The sequence below is a fragment of the Pteronotus mesoamericanus genome, unplaced genomic scaffold, assembly GCF_021234165.1.
Source record: "Pteronotus mesoamericanus isolate MK-2021 breed Mesoamerican mustached bat unplaced genomic scaffold, CSHL_Meso_final contig_230, whole genome shotgun sequence".
NCBI classification, from domain to species: Eukaryota; Metazoa; Chordata; class Mammalia; order Chiroptera; family Mormoopidae; genus Pteronotus; species Pteronotus mesoamericanus.
In genome coordinates this window covers 2,079,453-2,098,779 of record NW_026555096.1, presented here as the reverse complement: position 1 = coordinate 2,098,779, position 19,327 = coordinate 2,079,453, and the positions used below count along the sequence as shown (strand labels likewise).

The following is a 19,327-nucleotide window of genomic DNA, read 5'->3' as shown; positions in this document are numbered from 1 at the left end:
CTCAGAGGAGAAGGGCCCTGATCTCCTTTTTCCCTAGGCTTTTATTGAGTTCAGCAGGTAAGGGAGCACACAGCATGCACATATAGCTCATCAGTCAGTGTCACATAGTGTTGACCAAAGGTGAATAAATACTGTTCAGAAATAACAATCGCAAGAACATAGGGATCTCTTTAAATCAGAGTCTGTTAGCACGACGCTAGGTCAAGATAACCTTGTGCTTGGAAACTAAACCAGTGTACATTAACTCGATTAACTAGAAGACATTATTCTTAACAAAACAGGCTTCAAAGGAAATAATGCATTATTTTTCTTAAGGCCTGATTTCCCCAGGGGGCCACCTGCCAGTGTCAGTGTCAGTTCATGCCTTCTGGCCAGAGCTCCTACTTTTCCAGTTGAGACTTACAGGTCAGTCCTTGCTCACATGGGGCTACAGTACCCAATACCAGGCAAGGCGGTTCCCCACACCAAAGAAGCAGAATACAGTCTGCTTTTTTTCAGGATAGACCACTGGCTAGGTCACAAAACAAATCTCAGTAAATTTGAGAAGACTGAAATCACATCAAGCATCTTTTTCCATCTCAGTTGTATGAAACTAGAAATCAGTTACAAGAAGAAAACTGAAAAAAAAAACCCCCCCACAAACCTAGGGAGGCTCAATGACATGATATTAAACAATAAAAGTGTTAACAGTGAAATCAAGAAAGAAATGAACAGATACCAAGACAAATGAAAACCCAATGGCCCAAAATCTATGGGACACAGCAAAAGTAGTCTTAAGGGGGAAAGTTATAACAAATAGGCCTACCTCAGAAAACAAGAGAACTCTCCAACAAGAAAAAGTACAACAAAACAAAACCTGAAGTGGGTAAAAGGAAGGAAATAATAAAGATCACAGAAGAAATAAAGGAAAGAGTCTCAAAAAACAAACAAAAAAACAATACAAATGATCAGTGAAACCAGGAGCCGGTTCCTTGAAAAAAACAAACTTGATACATATTTAACCAGACTTATTAAGGGAAAGAAAAAGAGAAGACCCAAATAAAATCATAAATGAAAGAGAAGTGACAGCTAACACCACAGAAATACAAGGATTATAGGAAAATTATATGCCTTCAAGAACATTTATATGCCAGCAAATTGGACAACCTGGAAGAAATGGATAAATTTCTAGAACCATACAGTCTTCCAAGACTGAGTCAAAAAAGAAACAAAATCTGATCAGACCGACCACGCCTAATGAAATTGAATCAGTAATCAAAAACTCCCAACAAACAAAAGTCCTGGACCTAATGGCCTCACCAGTGAATTTTCCCAAACATTTAATGAAGTATTAACACCTAGCCTCAAACTATTCCAGAAAATTCAAGAAGGGGAAGGCTCTGAAGCTTGTTTTAGAAGACCAGAATTATCCTAATTCCAAAACCAGACAAACACATTACAAAAAAAGAAGATTATAGGCCAGTACCCCTAATGATCATAGATGCAAAAATCCTCAAAAAATCTTAGCAAACTGAATTTAGTAATACATTAAAAATATAAAACACTCTGATCAAGTGTGATTTATTCCTGGGTTGCAAAGTTGGTTTGATACCTTAAAAAATGAAAGATTTTTTTTTAAATTAAAAAATGAAAAATAAAAATCACATAATTATATCAATAGATGCAGGAAAAGCATTTGAGAAAATCCAGTATCCATTAATGATAAAACCTCACAGTACAGTGAGATTAGAGGGAACATACCTCAACATAGAAATGGCCACATGTGACAAATCTACAGCTACTATTCTACTCAACTGGGGGAAACTGAAAATGGTTTCTTTAAGATCACGAACAAGACAAGGATGTTCCACTTTGACCACTTTTATTCAGCATAGTATTGGAACTTTTAGCCACAGCAGTCACACAAGAAAAAGAAATTAAAGGCATCCTAATTGGAAAGAAAATAGTACAACTGTCATTATTTGTAGATGCTAAGATACTATATAGAGAGAACTCTAAAGAATCCACTAAAAAGCTATTAGAATTGATAAATGGATTCAGTAAAGTGACAGGATACAAAATTAATGTTCAGGAAACAGTTGCATTCTTATACACCAATAACTATGAGGGAGGGAAACTTAGAAAACAGTCACATTTACGACTGCATCAAAAAATAAAATACCTATTTTACTTCAGTTTATAAATATAAATAAGTTTAACTAAGGAGGTTAAAGACCTATGCTCAAAAAATTATAAGACTTGAAGAAGATACAAATAAATGGAAGCATATATTGTGCTCATGGATAGGAGGAATTAACATTATTAAAATGTCCAGACTAACCCAAGCAATCTAAAGATTCAGTGCTTACCCTCTCATAATTGCCAGGACCAGCACAGAGTGGAGGTCCCTGAGGGGGGGCAACAGGAGATTGAGAAAGAGACAGCACAACACAAAGACACAACATAAGACAGTTTAAGGAAAAGCAGGGGTCAGATGGGGCATTGTCCTCTGATGGACAGACAATGGTCCTGAACATGGTCTCCACATTTATTTCATGGGGGTTGGTTAGGTGAAGCTCAAGGACATTTTGATACCTAAATGATAAAACTTTCTTCTGCCAAGCCTGCAGTCACATTGAGCTGAAGCTTGCAGTTAACTGTTTCCTTCCCAACCCCCGCGGGCTCAGCTGCCATCAACTGCCAGCTTGCTCTGCCTTGCAGATGTAAGCCGTCAAGTGTGGCCTTGCCAAGCGCTTAACCTGGGCTTTGATGCCAGCCATCATTGTCCCCCACACATAATAACAATCTCTTTTTCGCAGAACTAGAACGAGTAATCCTAAAATTTGTATGGAACCACAGACAACTTCAAGTAGCCACAGCAATTTTGAGAAAGAAGAACAGAGTTCGAGGTATTCTGCTACCTGATACTGAACTATATTACAAGTTTATAGTAATCAAAATAGCATGATACTGGCATAAAAGTAGACACATAGATCAGTGGAACAGAATGGAGAGCCCAGAAATAAACCCACACATATATGGTCAATTAATGACACAAAGATTGCAGGAATATACAGTGGAGCAATGACAGTCTACTCAGTAACTGGTGGGAAAAATGTACAGATACATGCAAAAAAATGAAACTAAACCACCTTCTTACACCATATACAAGAATAAACTCAAAGTGGATTAAAGACTTGAATGTAAGACTGGAAACAATAAAGCTCCTAAAAGAAAACATAAGCAGTAAACTCTCTGACATTGCTCTTAGTAATATTTTTTTTCCTGATATATCTCCTCAGGCAACGGAAATAAAAAAATAATTAAACAGCCCTGACAAGTGTGACTCGGTTGGGTGTCATCTGCAAAGTAAAAGGTTGCTGGATTGTTAACCAGATGAGGGCACATGACTAGGTGCAGGTTTGATCCCTGGTCAGGGTACCTCCAGGAGACAACCGATCAATGTTTGTCACGTTGGTGTTTCTCTCTCTCTCTCGCTTCCTCCCTTCGCTTCTTTATAAAAGTAATAAAATCTTTTCTTAAAACAAGAATAATTAAAGAAGTGGGACTACATCATACTACAAAGGTTTTATACAGCAAAGGAAACCATCAACAAAATGAAAAGACAGCCTACCCATTGGGAGAAGATTTTTGTCAACAATAAATCCAATAAGAAGTTAATACTCAAAATTAATAAAGTACTTATACAACTTAATATCAAACAAACAATGCCATTAAAAACTTGACAGATGGTCCGAATGGACATTTCTCCAAAGAGGATATAGAGATGGCCAGTAAACATGAAAAGTTGCTCAGTGTCACCAATCATAGAAGTGCAAATTAAATCATAATGAGATACCATCTCACACCTGTCAGGATGGCTGACATTAAATCAACAGACAATGGATGTTGGCGAGGATGTGGATAAAAGGAAACCCTAACGTATTATTGGTGAGACTTAAAATTTCTGCTATCACTGTGGAAAACAGTATTGAGATTCCTCCAAAAATTTATAATGGAACTGTCTTATGAGTCATCAGTTCCACCTCTGTGTGTATTTATGAAAGAATCCAAAACACTAATTCAAAAAGATATATGTAACCCTATGTTCATTGTAGCATTTACATAGCCAACATACGGAAACAACCCAAGTGTCCATCAGTAGACAATTGAATAAAGATGTGCATATATGTGATGGAATATTACTCTGCAATAAAAAGATAATTAAATCTTAACTTTTGCAACAACATGCATGGACCAAACCTGTATTGTGCTAAACGAAATACGTCAAACAGAGAAAGACAAATACCATATGATTTCACTTACATGTGCACTATAAAGAACACAGTAAACAAACAATAGAAACAGACTCATAGATACTGAGTACAAACTGATGGTTGCCAGCTAGTAGGGGTGTTGGGAAACTGGATAAAAATGGTAAAGGTATTAATAACTATAAATTGGTGGTTACAAAACAGTTACAGGGATGTAAATAGAGCACAACGCAGGGAATACATTCAATAATAATGTAATAAGTATGTGTGGTGCCAGGTGATACTAGACATATTGGGGCCATAACTTTGTAGATTATATAAGTATCTGACCATAATGCTGTATACCTGGAACTAATGTAAAATAATAAATGTCAACTGTAATTGAAAAATTTAAAAGTAAAAGAGAAGCCACAAACGGAGAACATACAGTTGATCATTCAACAGTGTGAGGGTTAGGAGCAGATAACTTTTGATTCCCTCAAAACTTAGTTGTCTTTTGGTATACAGGACCATCCAACTGCAGGTCCAAAACAGTATAGGTATTTATTGGGGGGGGGAAAATCGACATGTAAGTGGACCTGCAGAGTTCAAACCTGGTTGTTTAGGGGTCAACTATTGCAAATTATGTGTCCAAGGATGCATATCCAGAACATATAAAGAACTCTCTAAACTTAACAGTAGGAAATCAAACAGTCCATTACAAAATGAGCAAAACACTTGAACAGACACTTCACCAAAAGAATATACATACATATACCCATGGCAGATAGGTACATGAAAAGGTGTTTAATGTTATTATCCATTCAGAGAAACCCGAAATTAAAGCCCTGATGAGATATTACGCACCTACTAGAATGACTAAAATAAAAAGTACTGTCTTTAAGTGTTGATTGGATGTGGGGGCAGCTAGATTGTTCATGCATTTCTGGTGGGAATGCAAAGTGTTAACAGCCACTGTAGGAAAGAGTTTACCAGTTTCTTATGACATTAAAGATGCAGTTACCATATCCTCCTTTTGGATATTTACCCTAAAGAAATGAAAGCTTATTTTCACACAAAAATCTATAGAGGTTCATAGTAAATAGCTTTATTCGTAATGACCAAAACAATAGATGAATGGATAACAAACTATATTCATGCAACAATAATATTCAGTAAAAATAAGAATAAACTCTTGATATGCCACTGGTGTGGAGGATCCTAAGGGCATTGTATCTAGTGAAAAAGGCAGTCTCAAAAGATTTCATATTACGTGATTTTGTTTATGTAACATTTTTAATTGAAATACTTGATTGACAAGGGTAGGGTTGGCAGAAGTACATGGTTATATAAAGAGAGCATGAAGGATTCTTTTTGGAGTGATGAAACAATTCTGTATCCCAATTGTGGTAGGGGTTACATTAGTATATGTATGTGATAAATTTACACAGAACCATGTACACAACACACATAAAAACTGAAAATCTGAATAAAGTTTGGTTATAGTATTGTACCAATATCAGCTTTTCATTTTGATAATGGTACTGTAGTTATGCCAAATGCTGTCAAGGGGTGAAGAATACCCAGGAAGTCTGTACTATATTTGTAACCTGTACATGAATCTAAAATTATATCAAAGTAAAAAAGTTGTTTTGTTTTTAATGACACTGCTAAGAAAACAGAAAGGCAAGCCCCCAAGTGGGAGAAAATTCTTGCCAAATATACATCTGATAAAGGATGTATATTTAGGGTATATAAATATTATAATTCAATAACAAGAAGACAGTATGGGCAAGAGAATTATTTACTTTACCAAAAAATGTGAATAACATATAAGCCCACAAAAGATGCTCAGCATCATTAGTTATTAGCAAATGCAAATATAAACCACAGTGAAATACTAATATACCCCAACTAGTATAGGTAAAATTATATGGCAATCACAAGAATGTGAAGCAACTGGAACTCTCATGCATTACTGATAGGAATAAAAAATGATATGGCCACTTTGGAAAACATTCGACAGTTTCTTACAAAGTGAAACATAGGACTCAGATATCCCACTCCTAGGTATTTACCCAAGATGAGAGATAAAAATGTGTGAATGTTTATATTAGCATCATTGATAATAACCACAAAACTGGCAACAATCCACATGTCCAAATGGTATATCCACACAATGGAATACTCTCAGTGATAAAGAGGAATGCAGCATAGGTGAATCTTAAAAGCATTAGGGCAAGTGAAAGAAGCCAAATGAAAAAATTACATGCTGTATGGTATTATGTAAATGAAGATCTGGAAAAAGCACAATTAAGCAGTTCATTGGTTGCCAGGGACAGGTTAGTGATAGAAGACAGAGATTGACCATTCAGGGAACTTTTTGCAGTAATAGACTGTTTGGGGTTTGTTTTTTTTTTTTGCAGTAGTCGATGTATTCTACATCACGATTTTGATGGTTACTACAGGGTTGTATACATTTACTGAAACTCATTCATTGTATGGTTAAAAGTTGGTGAATTTTTTCGAGCCTTCACATCTGTTGTTTCTTATGCCCAAAAGGCTCCTTTCTCTTCCTTCTGGTTAACTTTTATTCAGTGTTCTGCTTCTGTTCAAACATTACATCATTAGGGGTAAGAACCTTTTCCTGAGCTCACTGCTTCCTTTTTTTGTTCATTGCTCTTATCAAGCCATTTTGTCTAAATGCAGGCTCTGTGAGGGTCCAGATACTGATTCCTATTGTGTTCACAGTACATAGCATAGAGCTTGACTCAGGTACTCCAATAAACATACCACTGAGCTTGAGTTGAATTCTCCATCTCTTGGGAGCTGTGGCTTCTAAGGAGGGTACTGTGGCTGGGGCTGCTCACTTAACCTTGGGTCCTGTGTCTGCTGCCTCCACACTGTCCTACGCAGCTGCTGTCACAGTTCTGTCCAGACTTCTCCATGGATCCCTTCTCTTGTTGATAGGCCACCCTTTTCTGAGAATGGAGAGAAGCCTTTCCTTGCTATTGTTATTCCTTTAGCAGAAAGGGAAACCTGCCCTGACTGGTGTGGCTTGGTTGGGTGTCATTCCACAAGGTGAAAGAATACCATGTTCACACATGACTGGGTTGCAGATTCAGTCCCTGGTCAGGACTCATGCAAGAGGCAACCAATCCATGTTTGTCTCTCACATTGATGTTTCTCTCCCTCTCTTTCTTCATCCCTTCCCCTCTCTACATCCCTTCCCCTCTCTCTAAAAATAAATAGATAGATAAATAGATTTAAAAATGCTTTTAAAATTAAACAATTTCTTAAAAAAAGAAAGGGAAACCTGTCCTGTGTATGATCCCGAATCTACTATGCTTTTTCTTTGATTTCCAGCAAGTTGAGAAACTGCAACAGAGCCTTTCTCTTCCCTGTTTTGCTAACAGTAAGTAAATTCCTGTAAAGCACCAAGGGTACCTCCTCTTTCTCTCCTGATCCTTAATCTTAGTAAGGAGAGGAATGCAAGTCTTCTGTGTAAGCTTAGAATATCTTATCTGCAGACACAATTGACTACTTGAGGTGCACACACCTGTCAGTTCTATGCTCCACCCCATTATTACTGTCTCTAAACCCTGGGCAGACCCAGTTTCCAGAGTAAATATGTAGAAAAGTTGATGAACGGCGTGACAGTCAGTACTTTCCTCCATTCCTTTCCATTTCTTTTCCTCCCTAGTTCCCTACTCTGGTAGGCAAGGAGGGAATTCAAGTTAAGGTACAAAATTGGCCTGAATTACCAGTACCTGTACTGGTTCATCCTGTGAGCATAGCTGAGTGTCTAAATCATTACCAAACTCTTTAAGCCTGTGGTTTGTCTGCTTAGGCAAAATTTATGAGACTTGTCATTTGACACTCCTCTCTGGAATATTACAAGACTAGTTTAGTTATTGATTTTGAAAATGTTTTCTCTGGGCCTTTCTTTAATTTATCTAACTCTTCCATTGCTTTCAACTTACTTACTTTCTTTTATAAGGTTTATATTGTTTGGACATTTTTGTTTGGTTTTTGTTTATTTTTAATTCCATCACACCTAAGAACCCTCATTAGTTAAAATGTTCTCTTTCATCTGGATTACTGCAGTAGCACACTAGTTTTCCTCGTGCAACTCTCTTGCTTTCCACCTCCTAGTGACTTCCACCCTTTTCTGATAATTCATCTGTTAGAATTCAGGTCATGAGCCTCTTCATGGTAGTCACTTTATATTTGTTGGATTAATTCTTTGTCTTGTAACTCTTACCAGGATGTTATTTTTTTTGTTGGCATTGTCTAACAACTGCATGCACACACACACAGTAATTCTTTAGACCTAACTGGTTTCTTAGTTTATTGTTGTATGCGGGGAGTAGGGATGGAACTATGTTGTGATATGTCTTTTGTAATAGGCCACTTTTGTCTAATAAGAATAGATAATAGTTTTATTAATAACCAATATTCAAGTGGGTAGAAAAAGACTACCTTGGTTTTTAATCAGACAAGTAGCAATAAAGAACTATGGTCAGAACTTAGGTCATGCTTTTGATGCCCCGAACAGTTCAGAACAGTATTGTTTTGTTTTATATCCTAATATGCTAAATGCTTCTCATTCTCTCATATTTTCTCATTTTTAAAATAATATTGCATCTTCTTATTTTTCTACCTCTTTCAGCCATTATAACTTCAACACATGCATTACTCCCAGATGTTGCTGTTGGGGGTTAAAGGGCTCTGTGTTGCTCTGTGTTTCTTAGATAGGAGTGATATGTATTAACCAACTTACTAGGATATAAATTTGTTGTTCCTCCCATATCACTCTTGTGAGTTATTTTCAAATGAAAGTTTGTCAATTTCTTACAAAAATTAAGGTTTCAATACTCTATAATAAACACACAAAAAGGACTGGTATTAAATTTTATACTGTGGAATTGACCTTGAAAATATGTTTAGTTATAATTATTTGCTATTTTTTCCAGTTATCCGGTAAGTTAAGACATGTATGCGTTTTAATACCAGTGACTTCTAGATTGGAGAAACTGTCTATTCTAGTAAAAGTTTTGTTTTTTAAACTATCAATTGTTTCCTTCAATATAGCAGATGCTAACGAGGCTCTGATATTTTTTTCTAATTGCTTTTTTTTAAGGAAGCAGCCCTTTTAATGTGATCTAACAGTCGGTATTCCTATTAGTGAACTGAGTGAGAACTTGAATTTTAAGATTACACAAATTCATTTTGTTAACAATACCTTTTGTTCCATTTTGCAGCTTCTCAGTGAATTTTTGGATGAAGCCATTAAATTAATTGCTTGCCATCATGAGCAGAAGTAAGCGGGACAGCAATTTTTATAGTGTAGAGATTGGAGATTCTACATTCACAGTCCTGAAACGATATCAGAATTTAAAACCTATAGGCTCAGGAGCTCAAGGAATAGTATGGTAAGTTTTTGCTTCCAAAAATTAGGCAAAGAATCATTAACTGCTACTATTTTCTCCTTTTGTAAAAGAGATACTTTGGTGTAAATATTTAATTTTTTCCCCCCAAAATTAATTAAAACTATAAAATTTAAAGCTATAACACAGTAAGTTTTAATGAGGGATTAATGGTCTTTTTTTATTATTCATAAAACATAACTGTAAATCACTGCCATCATTAAGTATAAATCATGATTAAATACTAGGCTATAAACTGTGTAGAGACAAATATCTGTATCAGAAAAGAAGAAATGGGATGCTTGTTAATTCCATGTATACGTCTATTCCAGTAGTTGATTGTTTAATAAGAAGATTCACTTAATCATCACTTTCACACTATAATGAAACTGAAATTTCAGAAATCTTATTTTACACTAGGGAATGAAGTCAGCTATATCATCTAACTCTGTGTGCTTCAAACTCTTATGTATTTTTAAAATTGATTTACCAGTTAAGTTCTACAAAAGGTCTAGACTTCATATATCAGCGTAATTCCTTATAAACAAAGGCAAAACACTTTGGGGGACAGTTCAGCTAATGATTTTAGATCACTAAGTTAGCATAATAAGCTAGTGTTTGGGGAAATTTTCTAAGCCTCACTCAAGGCACAATTATATCTTTATTACCTATTCTTGAACCAGATGTGTTTCAGAATCTATTAAAAAATTATGTGCTTATGACTGCAGTTCTCCCAGTTCTAGAACAACTCTTGCACATGTACACAAAAAAAAATACATGGGGCTGTTCTCTGCAGCACCATTTATAAAGCAGCGTCAAATCAATCAATAGGAGAATTTTTTAAATGTCATATATTTGTACAGTGAAATATTATACAACATTTTAAATGAACTAGAGCTATATGTATCAAAAAATACACTCTCTTTTCTGTATTCTTGAAGTAATATATAATGTCAGAAATTATAGAAATTGAATAATTTTATAATGCATTTTTGGCTCGCTGGTTGTCATTTGAACCAACTACAGTTAATCGACTACAAATTAAAAATAAAATAATGTGGTAAAATCAATATAGGAAAGATACAGAAAGCCAGCTCTTGGTTTAGATTCTGGCTCTCTGATTTAATAACTTTGTATCTAATGGCAAATTAATACCTCTAAACCTGTTTTGTGTTTTTTTTTTTTTTGAATAGTTGATTTAAACTTTTTTTTAATTATATTTTTCCATTGCCATTTAGTCCACTTATATCCTCCTTCCCCCTGCAATCACCACACTGTTGTCCACGTCCATAAGTCTTTTTATTTTTTGCTCAGTCCCTCCACCCCCTACCACCCCCGTCTTAGCTGTCATATACTCTCTATCTGTGAGTCTGTCTCTGTTTCGCTTGTTAGTTCAATTTGTTCATTAGATTCCACATATGAGTGAAATCATACGGTGTTTGTCTTTCTCTGACTGGCTTAGTTTCACTTAGCATAATGTTCTCCAGGTCCATTCATGCTGTCACAAAGGGTAAAACTTTGTTCTTTTTCACAGCCGAGTAGTATTCCATTGTGTAAATGTCCTGTTGTTGTTTTATCCACTCTACTAATGGATATTTGGGCTGCCTGTTTTCTCACCTAATTTATAGGGTTGTTGTGAGAAGTATTTTATTTATAAATTACTTAATCTTGTTTGAATATATATTAATGTTTCTGTACCTTCACTTACGCTTGGGTAAGTGTAATTTGAAATTTGTGTAACAGAGTTTTTTAAAAATTGCCTTGGAAGGGACCTTAAGCCATCTGAGCAGCCCCCATCCTAAAGGATAAATATCTTCAAAGTTTTGTTTACTCTTTAATAAAAGATTACTGTGAAACACATATTAAATAAGTTTCAACTCACTGCTGTGTTACTATCAGAATCAACTGAAGAACTTAATTTATTTTTTTTAAAGGCATTATTTTGGGCTCAAGTCACAGATAGTAAGATTCATTAGGTCTGGTTTGGGACCTCTCAATTCCCAGGTGTTTCTGATTGTGCACATTTACTAATCAAAAATTAGAAATATAATTCCCTTGTATATAAAAGTATAAACTACTCAGATATTTTTTAACTTTAGAGTTTGAAGTGTTATTTGATTTAGCAGAGAAAAAAATTAATAATGATTTAATGGTTAAAAATAAAATACAGTTTATCTGAAGAAGTCAAGACTTAAAACATTTTGCATTACCCCTAATGTTTGATTTTTTTTTTTAGTTTTTAATTTGGGAAAGACATATCTATAAATGTGGCATTTTCGAAGTAAAGATTATAGTACATATATTTTGGTATGTGTATGTACATGTAGGGTGGGGCAAAAGTAGGTTTACAGTTGTGAGTGCACAAAATATAGGGTTTATTCTTACATTATTATGTATCCCTGCAAACAACTATAAACCTGTTTCTCACCCACCCTGATATACACATAAGCAATAGTTACAATACATGTAGAATGTACAGATGTGTTCATTTATTCAGTACCAATTTCTTTGCACATATATTTCTGTAGTATATTTGATATAGTAAGACAGCTGTAAAACAGACTCAAGTTTCCACTTAGGTGAGAGAATAATTTTAATCAGTAATATGTTGACTTTTCAAATATTATATAAACAGAAATAGTCTTATAGTATGTTAGGTGGTCCAACATGAAGAGCATGACCTTGTATATTAGTCTTCTGGTCTTATCTTTGCTTTTAACTTTCTGGCTAACCTTGCACAAATTACTTAACTTCTGGCCTTATATTAGGGAGTGGTTAATCCAAGTGATTTTTAAAGTTTCTTTCAACTACAATATTCTATAATTTTAAGACACTTTACTGTTTTTGTGCTTTAGTTTCTCTGACCTGTCATATGTGTAACATGCCATTTGGTAAGTGTCATGGGAGAGGAAAATATAAAGAGTAATGAGTATGATGTTGTATTTCCCAGAATTATAGGCATTTTATTAATAGTTACAAAGCAGCTTCTGTCCTGAAATCTAGGATTCATCTTTATAAACACCTTCATTTTTAATACCCCCCTCTGAAACATATTTTAAGGTCTTTTTATATAAGAAGATAACCTTTTGTATAAATAACCTCTCTGTGTCCCTTCTTCTTTCTGTATTTATTTGGTGTCCAAAGAGCATGAAAGTGATACACTTAAATAGAATTCTTCAGCAAATATTTTGAGTAGAATTTATGGGCACATTTATTCTTCATTCTATTTTTTCTTGATGTAGGTGTAGGGTGAATGGTTCACTTAGGCTTTAAGCTATCTTTGGACCTGAATACTCATTAAAAATTTGTGCATTGAGTGCCTATGGATCTTGGAGGAACTCAATGAACAGGCAGAGTCTCTGTCTTCACAGTCATAGTCTATTTTCTCTTTGAATCCATTAGCATTTGAAGAAACAGTTAATGCTATGCATTATTTGGAACATACTGTAGTAAGTATAGAGAAACATTTGATCATCAAAGACTGGAAACAGATCCAGTTCTGTTTATCTTTGGAGAAAGTAAGGAATCTGAATGAATCTTTCACAAATTCAGTTTTGCAGATATTTTATTAAGCTTTTTGTTGTTTTTTAATTTCTTATTACAGTGCTGCTTATGATGCCATTCTTGAAAGAAATGTTGCAATCAAGAAGCTAAGCCGGCCATTTCAGAACCAAACTCATGCTAAGCGGGCTTACAGAGAGCTAGTTCTTATGAAATGTGTTAATCACAAAAATGTAAGTGAACATTTTAGAAAATTTCTTAAGTATAGATGAAGTATAGATTTGTTCATGAATACATGAATATCAAAAACTTTAAAAATATTAGGTGTTTTAAATTGTTGTTTTGGATTGAAACATTATTTAAATGGTTTATGTATCTACAGTGTGAATTTTTTCTCAACTTTATTAAATTATATTAAAAGAAAAACAGCTTCTGAAATTTAGATTGCGTGATTTTCTATTATTTTCAAAGGGACTTTGAAAGAGGTGGATGTTTTAGAAGAATGTTATTTAGGCATCATCTCATCTTTTACTTGTTTTCTGTCAGGCTGATGTTTTAGATGAGCCTTAGTGCAGAGGTTGTTCCTGTGATACTTCAGTACTCACTGGTCACTTTATGTGGAGAATAATCAGTGGTTTATAAAGCAGTTTAGCAGAAACTTTAAAAAGTACTTAAATTGGAATTAGCTATTTTCTAATGTATATAAGGACTTAACCACATAACTTTCATTCATTTTGAGAATAAATGGTTTTACTTTTTAAAGCTTACATTAAGTATAATTATTCTTTCATAACTATTTTAATAAAATGATAGCTCCATGTTGAGAGGAAAATAAACTGGGAATGAATTGTGCAAGGGACATTTTTATGAACTATCAAACCAAAAGATGTTTTGTGGTTTTTGTCAAAAGGAGTGTATAAAATATCATCAGCTCAATACTTTCTGATTGCAGATGACACAATTTACCACATTTTCAAAATTAACTATGTACGAGCCTCTGTATATTGGAGTTACTAGATTAGTCACTAAGGGGAACGTTTTATGGAAGTTAGGGACTAGGCTCCTTATCTGGGGAGTTTACAATGTCATTTGGAAGATAAAACATATATATAAAGAGTTAAAGACCAAACATAATAAAGTTTAATAGAAGTTTAATTGTCAAATCATGGTGGATGAAAAATAAGTGCTTTGATTTCAAGAGAGAAAAGATTCCTATAAACCTTAATGAAATGAAAAAGCTTTGAAGAAGGGTGGACGTAGACTAATTCTTAAATAATGGGGTAAAAATTGGATTGTTGGAGGAAGGAGACCTCCCAGAACTTAACAAAAAGACATAGATAAAGATTCAAGTCAGTCAGTGATGAGGTTGTGTTGGCCAATCTTTTTCTAGGTGGGAGCCAGGCATATTGCTTGTCAGGTTTTGTTGGTGGCCTCCCGCACTCGGATAGAGCTGCTTGTGCCCTTTGCAGCCTCTTTCATGGTAATGGTAGTGGTGGCAGTATTGCCTTAGTTTCACATGGAAGAGATGGCAAATGACTCACACTTCCTGAGCCTGGGCAGCTGCACAGAAAGATGGCTCCATCAACTAAACCGAGGCCATGGAAAATTTGTTTCACAGTCCTCTAGTGGGAGTGGCACAGACCCATCCAGGCGCTACCCTTCCCACCTAGAACAGTGCTGGCACAGAGTAGGCGCTCAACACATTTATTTGTTCAGTAAACAAATGTAAAAGTAAATATTTTCACTCTGTAATGGGTGGGTGGTTTTGTGATGTCTTGCCTTTCCAACATTTTCATGTTCGCACAAATCATTTCTTTATTGGTCTAAACATCTCTGCCCTTTTTCTTCATTATGGTAAAATACACATAACATAAAACCTAGTATCTTAATCATTTTTAAGTGATATTAAATATATTCATATGATTAAAGTGCATTTCCAACACTTTTCATAGATGAGTTTCTTTTTTGACTTGGTCACTTACCTTTGAACACACTTTAATATGTCACTTAGAACACAGTACTGCATGTCTGATTGAATCTTCCTGGAGAAGCTAAGATATGTCATTTTCCATTTTATTTTAACTGTGGGCATTATAATCCCAGTTGGAAATCAGGCCACCATTTGACTTAAATTGTGTAAGCAAATTATTCTTTGTTGCAGGCCTGCTAACAGGTGACATCTCTCGCATCCTTCTTTTTTGTTGTTGTTTTGTTTTGGAGAATAAGTATAGGACTTCCTGTTTCTCCCTATTAAATTTTATATGTGAAAATTGGTTCCTCTTCCTGGACTGTTGGGGATTGCTTTGTCCTTCTTTGTTCTGACATTTCACTGTTGACTTTTCTTTCCAATTCTACTCAGGATGCCTTCTTAATAGCTGGATTAGTTCACTAGCAACCTTTGGCTCTACTGTGAAAATTACATGTCTAATTAAAAGCTATCTAGCTCTCCCCAGTTCTTCATCTTATTCACATGGAGATTACTATTAGAGACATTTTTTTTAAATGCCTTTTTGATATCTTCATAGATCTGGTTGCATTTCTCTGATTTACTAATATTGTCCTTTGTTGTTGTTTTTATTCACAAAAGAAAAAGTTTCTTGATGAATTTTTACCCGTTCCTGCTCCTAGTAATTGTTAATTCTTTCACAGTAGTCATATACGACCCACTTAATGAGTTCTTGACTTTTGTTTGGCTCTAGTTTATAACTGATACAATTTCCTTTCTGAAAAACCAGGCAGCTCTTTCAGTCTTTTTTTAACAGCTTTATTGAGATACAGTCTATATAACGTACTACTCATCCCTTTCATCTGAGCAATTCAGTGCTTTTCCATTTATTCACTGATGTGTATGACTTTTTCCATCACCTCAAAAAGCAAACCTATATCCTTTAGTGCTCATTTCCCCATCTCCACCCCTCTCAGCCGGACTCCCTTCTGTCTCCGTATTTCTTTCATGTTTAACACCTCTATTCTACTCTAGGACTTCCCATATATTAATAAGAACAGTTTTAGTATTTCCCCAAGTCTTAATGTGTGCAGTTCAACTGGTTAGGAGACCTGAATTCCTTTAGAGCAATAAATGTTTATTGTCACTTCCCCTATCTTACACAAATATGTTTTACCTTTCTGGTCTGAACTTTCTAAATTTATTTACTGAACAAATATTTGAATATATTCTATAAGCAAAGTTTTATGCTTAGATGAATAACATAGATTCTGTCCTAATGAAGTTTATACCTAAAAGAACATTCCCATCCTTAAGTATAATTGTCAGCAAACATTTTAAAAATATGTGTCATATCTTTCTCTGTGCCAAAGCTATAAAGGGAATAAGATACAGCTCTTTTTAATAGGGATCTTGATGTGATTGGGACAAAGCTGTTGTGAAAATGAGACTAAACTACAATGTGTTAACTACCATAATAACATACAAGATGCTGTGGGGACAAAGTAGAGAGAATATTCAGCTCTGCCAAGGACTAGGGGTTGTCAGACTCTACAAAAGAGGTCTATCTTGAAGGTAACTAAGTTCAGTAGGTAAATGACAGTCATATGAAACTGTATGTTGAAAGGCATTGAGGTTTTTAAAAATTTAAATTTAGTATGGCCAAAGTATCAAGGTTAATAGAGGGCTAGCAAGAGATGAAATGGGTTGAAGTCTTCTCATTGAGAGCATTGAATGTTCTGCAAGGGAGTTTTAGGATTTGTTAGCATTAAGTTTTTGAGGAGGTAATATGATCAAATCTTTCTTTTACAGGCAGTAAAATGGTAGGTAGCCTTACAGAAAACTATTATAAGGGAACCTAGTTTTAGAAGTCACTATGTGAATTACGATATTAGAATCCTTGACCTGTATAGTAACATGGGGAATGAAGAGGTTGAAGTTCAGATTGAGAATACAATGGATAACGTTCTTTAAAATACTTACTACAGTGCAAATATTGAAAAAAGAGTAAAAAATGAAATCAGTCTGAGCTTTCTGTTATAAAAGAGAAGGCACTCTGGAATGGTAAGGCGTTCAGATACAAGTAATGCCCTCCCACACACACACAGTCTCTGCCATTATCAGCATCCCCCGCCAGAGGTACATTTGTTACAATCAATAATCATGCACTAACACATCCATGTCACCCAAAGTCCATAGTTTACATTAGGGTTCGCTCTTGGTGGTGTGCATTCTATGGGTTTGGACAAATATGCAATGAGGTATCTACCATTATTGTATCACGCAGAGTGTTTTCTCTGCCCTAAAGATCCTCTGTGCTCTGGTTCCCTCCTGACCCCTATCCCTAGCCATAAAGTTTTAATACATAAAAGATTACTTGAGCTTAGAAAATAAGATTTTAAAATTTTTAAAAATGTTAAAACTTTTAAACTGATTAGAGACTTTTTTAACCCATGTATTTGCAGTTTCTAAATGAAACTATTATCAAGCAGTTTCTAATTTTTTAATTTCTCTGCTTTTGCCACAGATAATTGGCCTTCTGAATGTTTTTACACCACAGAAATCTTTAGAAGAATTTCAAGATGTGTAAGTGTCATAATTAAAATTTTATGTTAATACCTTATTCTTAGATTATTGCTGTATATTTTAGCTGTCATCTTTTTTCACCCATGAAGTTACATAGTCATGGAGCTTATGGATGCAAATCTTTGCCAAGTGATTCAGATGGAACTAGATCATGAAAGAATGTCCTACCTTCTCTATCAGATGCTGTGTGGAATCAAGCACCTTCACTCTGCTGGAATTATTCATCGGGTTAGTAGAAAAAAACTATCATCATAATTTCTTTTTTAATCATTGAGGTGAAATTCATGTAACATAAAATTAACCATTTTAAAGTGTACAAGTCAGTGACATTTAGTACATTCACAAAATGTGCAGCCACCACTAATATCAAATTTCAAAATATTCTCATTTTTCCAAAAGAAAACCTCACACCCATTAGGCAGTCACTGCTCATTCCCTCTTACCCCAGCTCCTGGCATTGTACCAGTCTGTTTTCTGTGTCTATGGACTTACCTCTTCTGGATTTTATATACTTGGAATCATACGATATGTGAACTTTGTGATTGGCTTCTTTAACTTAACATAATGTTTTCAAGTTTGTCCATGTTGGAGCATGGGCCATTTCTAAATTTTAGCTTTGTGTTTAATGCTGCTATGAACGTTCATGTACAAGTACTTGTTTGAGTTCCTATTTTCAATTCTTTGGGCTATCTACCTAGGAGTGGAATTTCTGGTTGATATGGTAATTCTATATTTAACTTTCTAAGGAACCACTAAACTGTTTTCTACAGTGGCTACACCATTTTCCATTCCTAGCAACAATTTATGACTGGGAATCCAATTTCTCTAAATTCCTGTCAATATTTACAGACTTTTTTACTGTAGCTATCTTAGTGAATATTAAGTGATATCTCCTTGTTGTCTTGATTCGCATTTTCCTAGTGACTAATGATGTTGAGCATCTTTTCATATGCTTGTTTGGCTATATGCATTATCTTTTGAGGGGAAGTTTCTGTTCAAGCCCTTGGCCCATTTTTTAATTAGGCTGTTTGCCTTTTTATTGTTAAGTTATAGTATTCTGTATATATTTCAGGTACTAGACCCTTATCAGATATGGATTTGTAAATATTTTCTCCCATTTTATGTGTTGTCTTTTCACTTTCTTGAAATCCTTTGCGCAGAAGTTTAATTTTCTTGAAATTCAGTTTATTTTTTTCTTTGGTTTTGCTTATTCTTTTGGTGTCATATATAAGAACTCATTGTCAAATCCAGTAAGATTCAAACTTATACCCTAGCTGGTGTGGCTCGGCTGGTTGGGCATCATCCTGTGAACTGAAATGTCACTGGTTCAGTTCCTGCTCAGGGCACATCCCTAGGTTGGAGGTTCGGTCCCCTGAGGTGCATACAGAAGGCAACCAATGTTTCTCTCTCACATCAGTGTTTCTCACCCTGTCTGCCTCCCTTCCCCTCTCTCTAAAATCAAAATATTTTTTGGAAAAAGATTTAGAGTTATGTTTTCTCAGGGTTTTATGGTTTTAGCTTATATGTTTACGTCTTTGACTCATTTTGAGTTAACTTTTGTGTATGGTATGAGGTAAGGGCCCAACTTCTTTTGCTTGTGGAAATCTAGTTGTTCCAGTACTCTTTTTATTAAA

The 19,327-nt window shown here is 34.9% G+C and overlaps 1 protein-coding gene across 6 annotated transcripts in view; it reads left to right on the top strand.

The window, feature by feature from the left end:
• MAPK8 (mitogen-activated protein kinase 8) overlaps positions 1-19,327 on the top strand; it is a 119,815-nt gene that overhangs the window by 73,039 nt on the left and 27,449 nt on the right. For all 6 annotated transcript variants that reach the window (XM_054572383.1, XM_054572385.1, XM_054572386.1 and 3 more), the window contains exons 2-5: positions 9,497-9,667; positions 13,266-13,395; positions 17,635-17,693; positions 17,783-17,921. In XM_054572383.1, coding sequence (XP_054428358.1) covers positions 9,546-9,667; positions 13,266-13,395; positions 17,635-17,693; positions 17,783-17,921 — 450 coding nt within the window. In that variant the 5' untranslated portion in view covers positions 9,497-9,545. The remainder of the gene's footprint in view (positions 1-9,496; positions 9,668-13,265; positions 13,396-17,634; positions 17,694-17,782; positions 17,922-19,327) is intronic.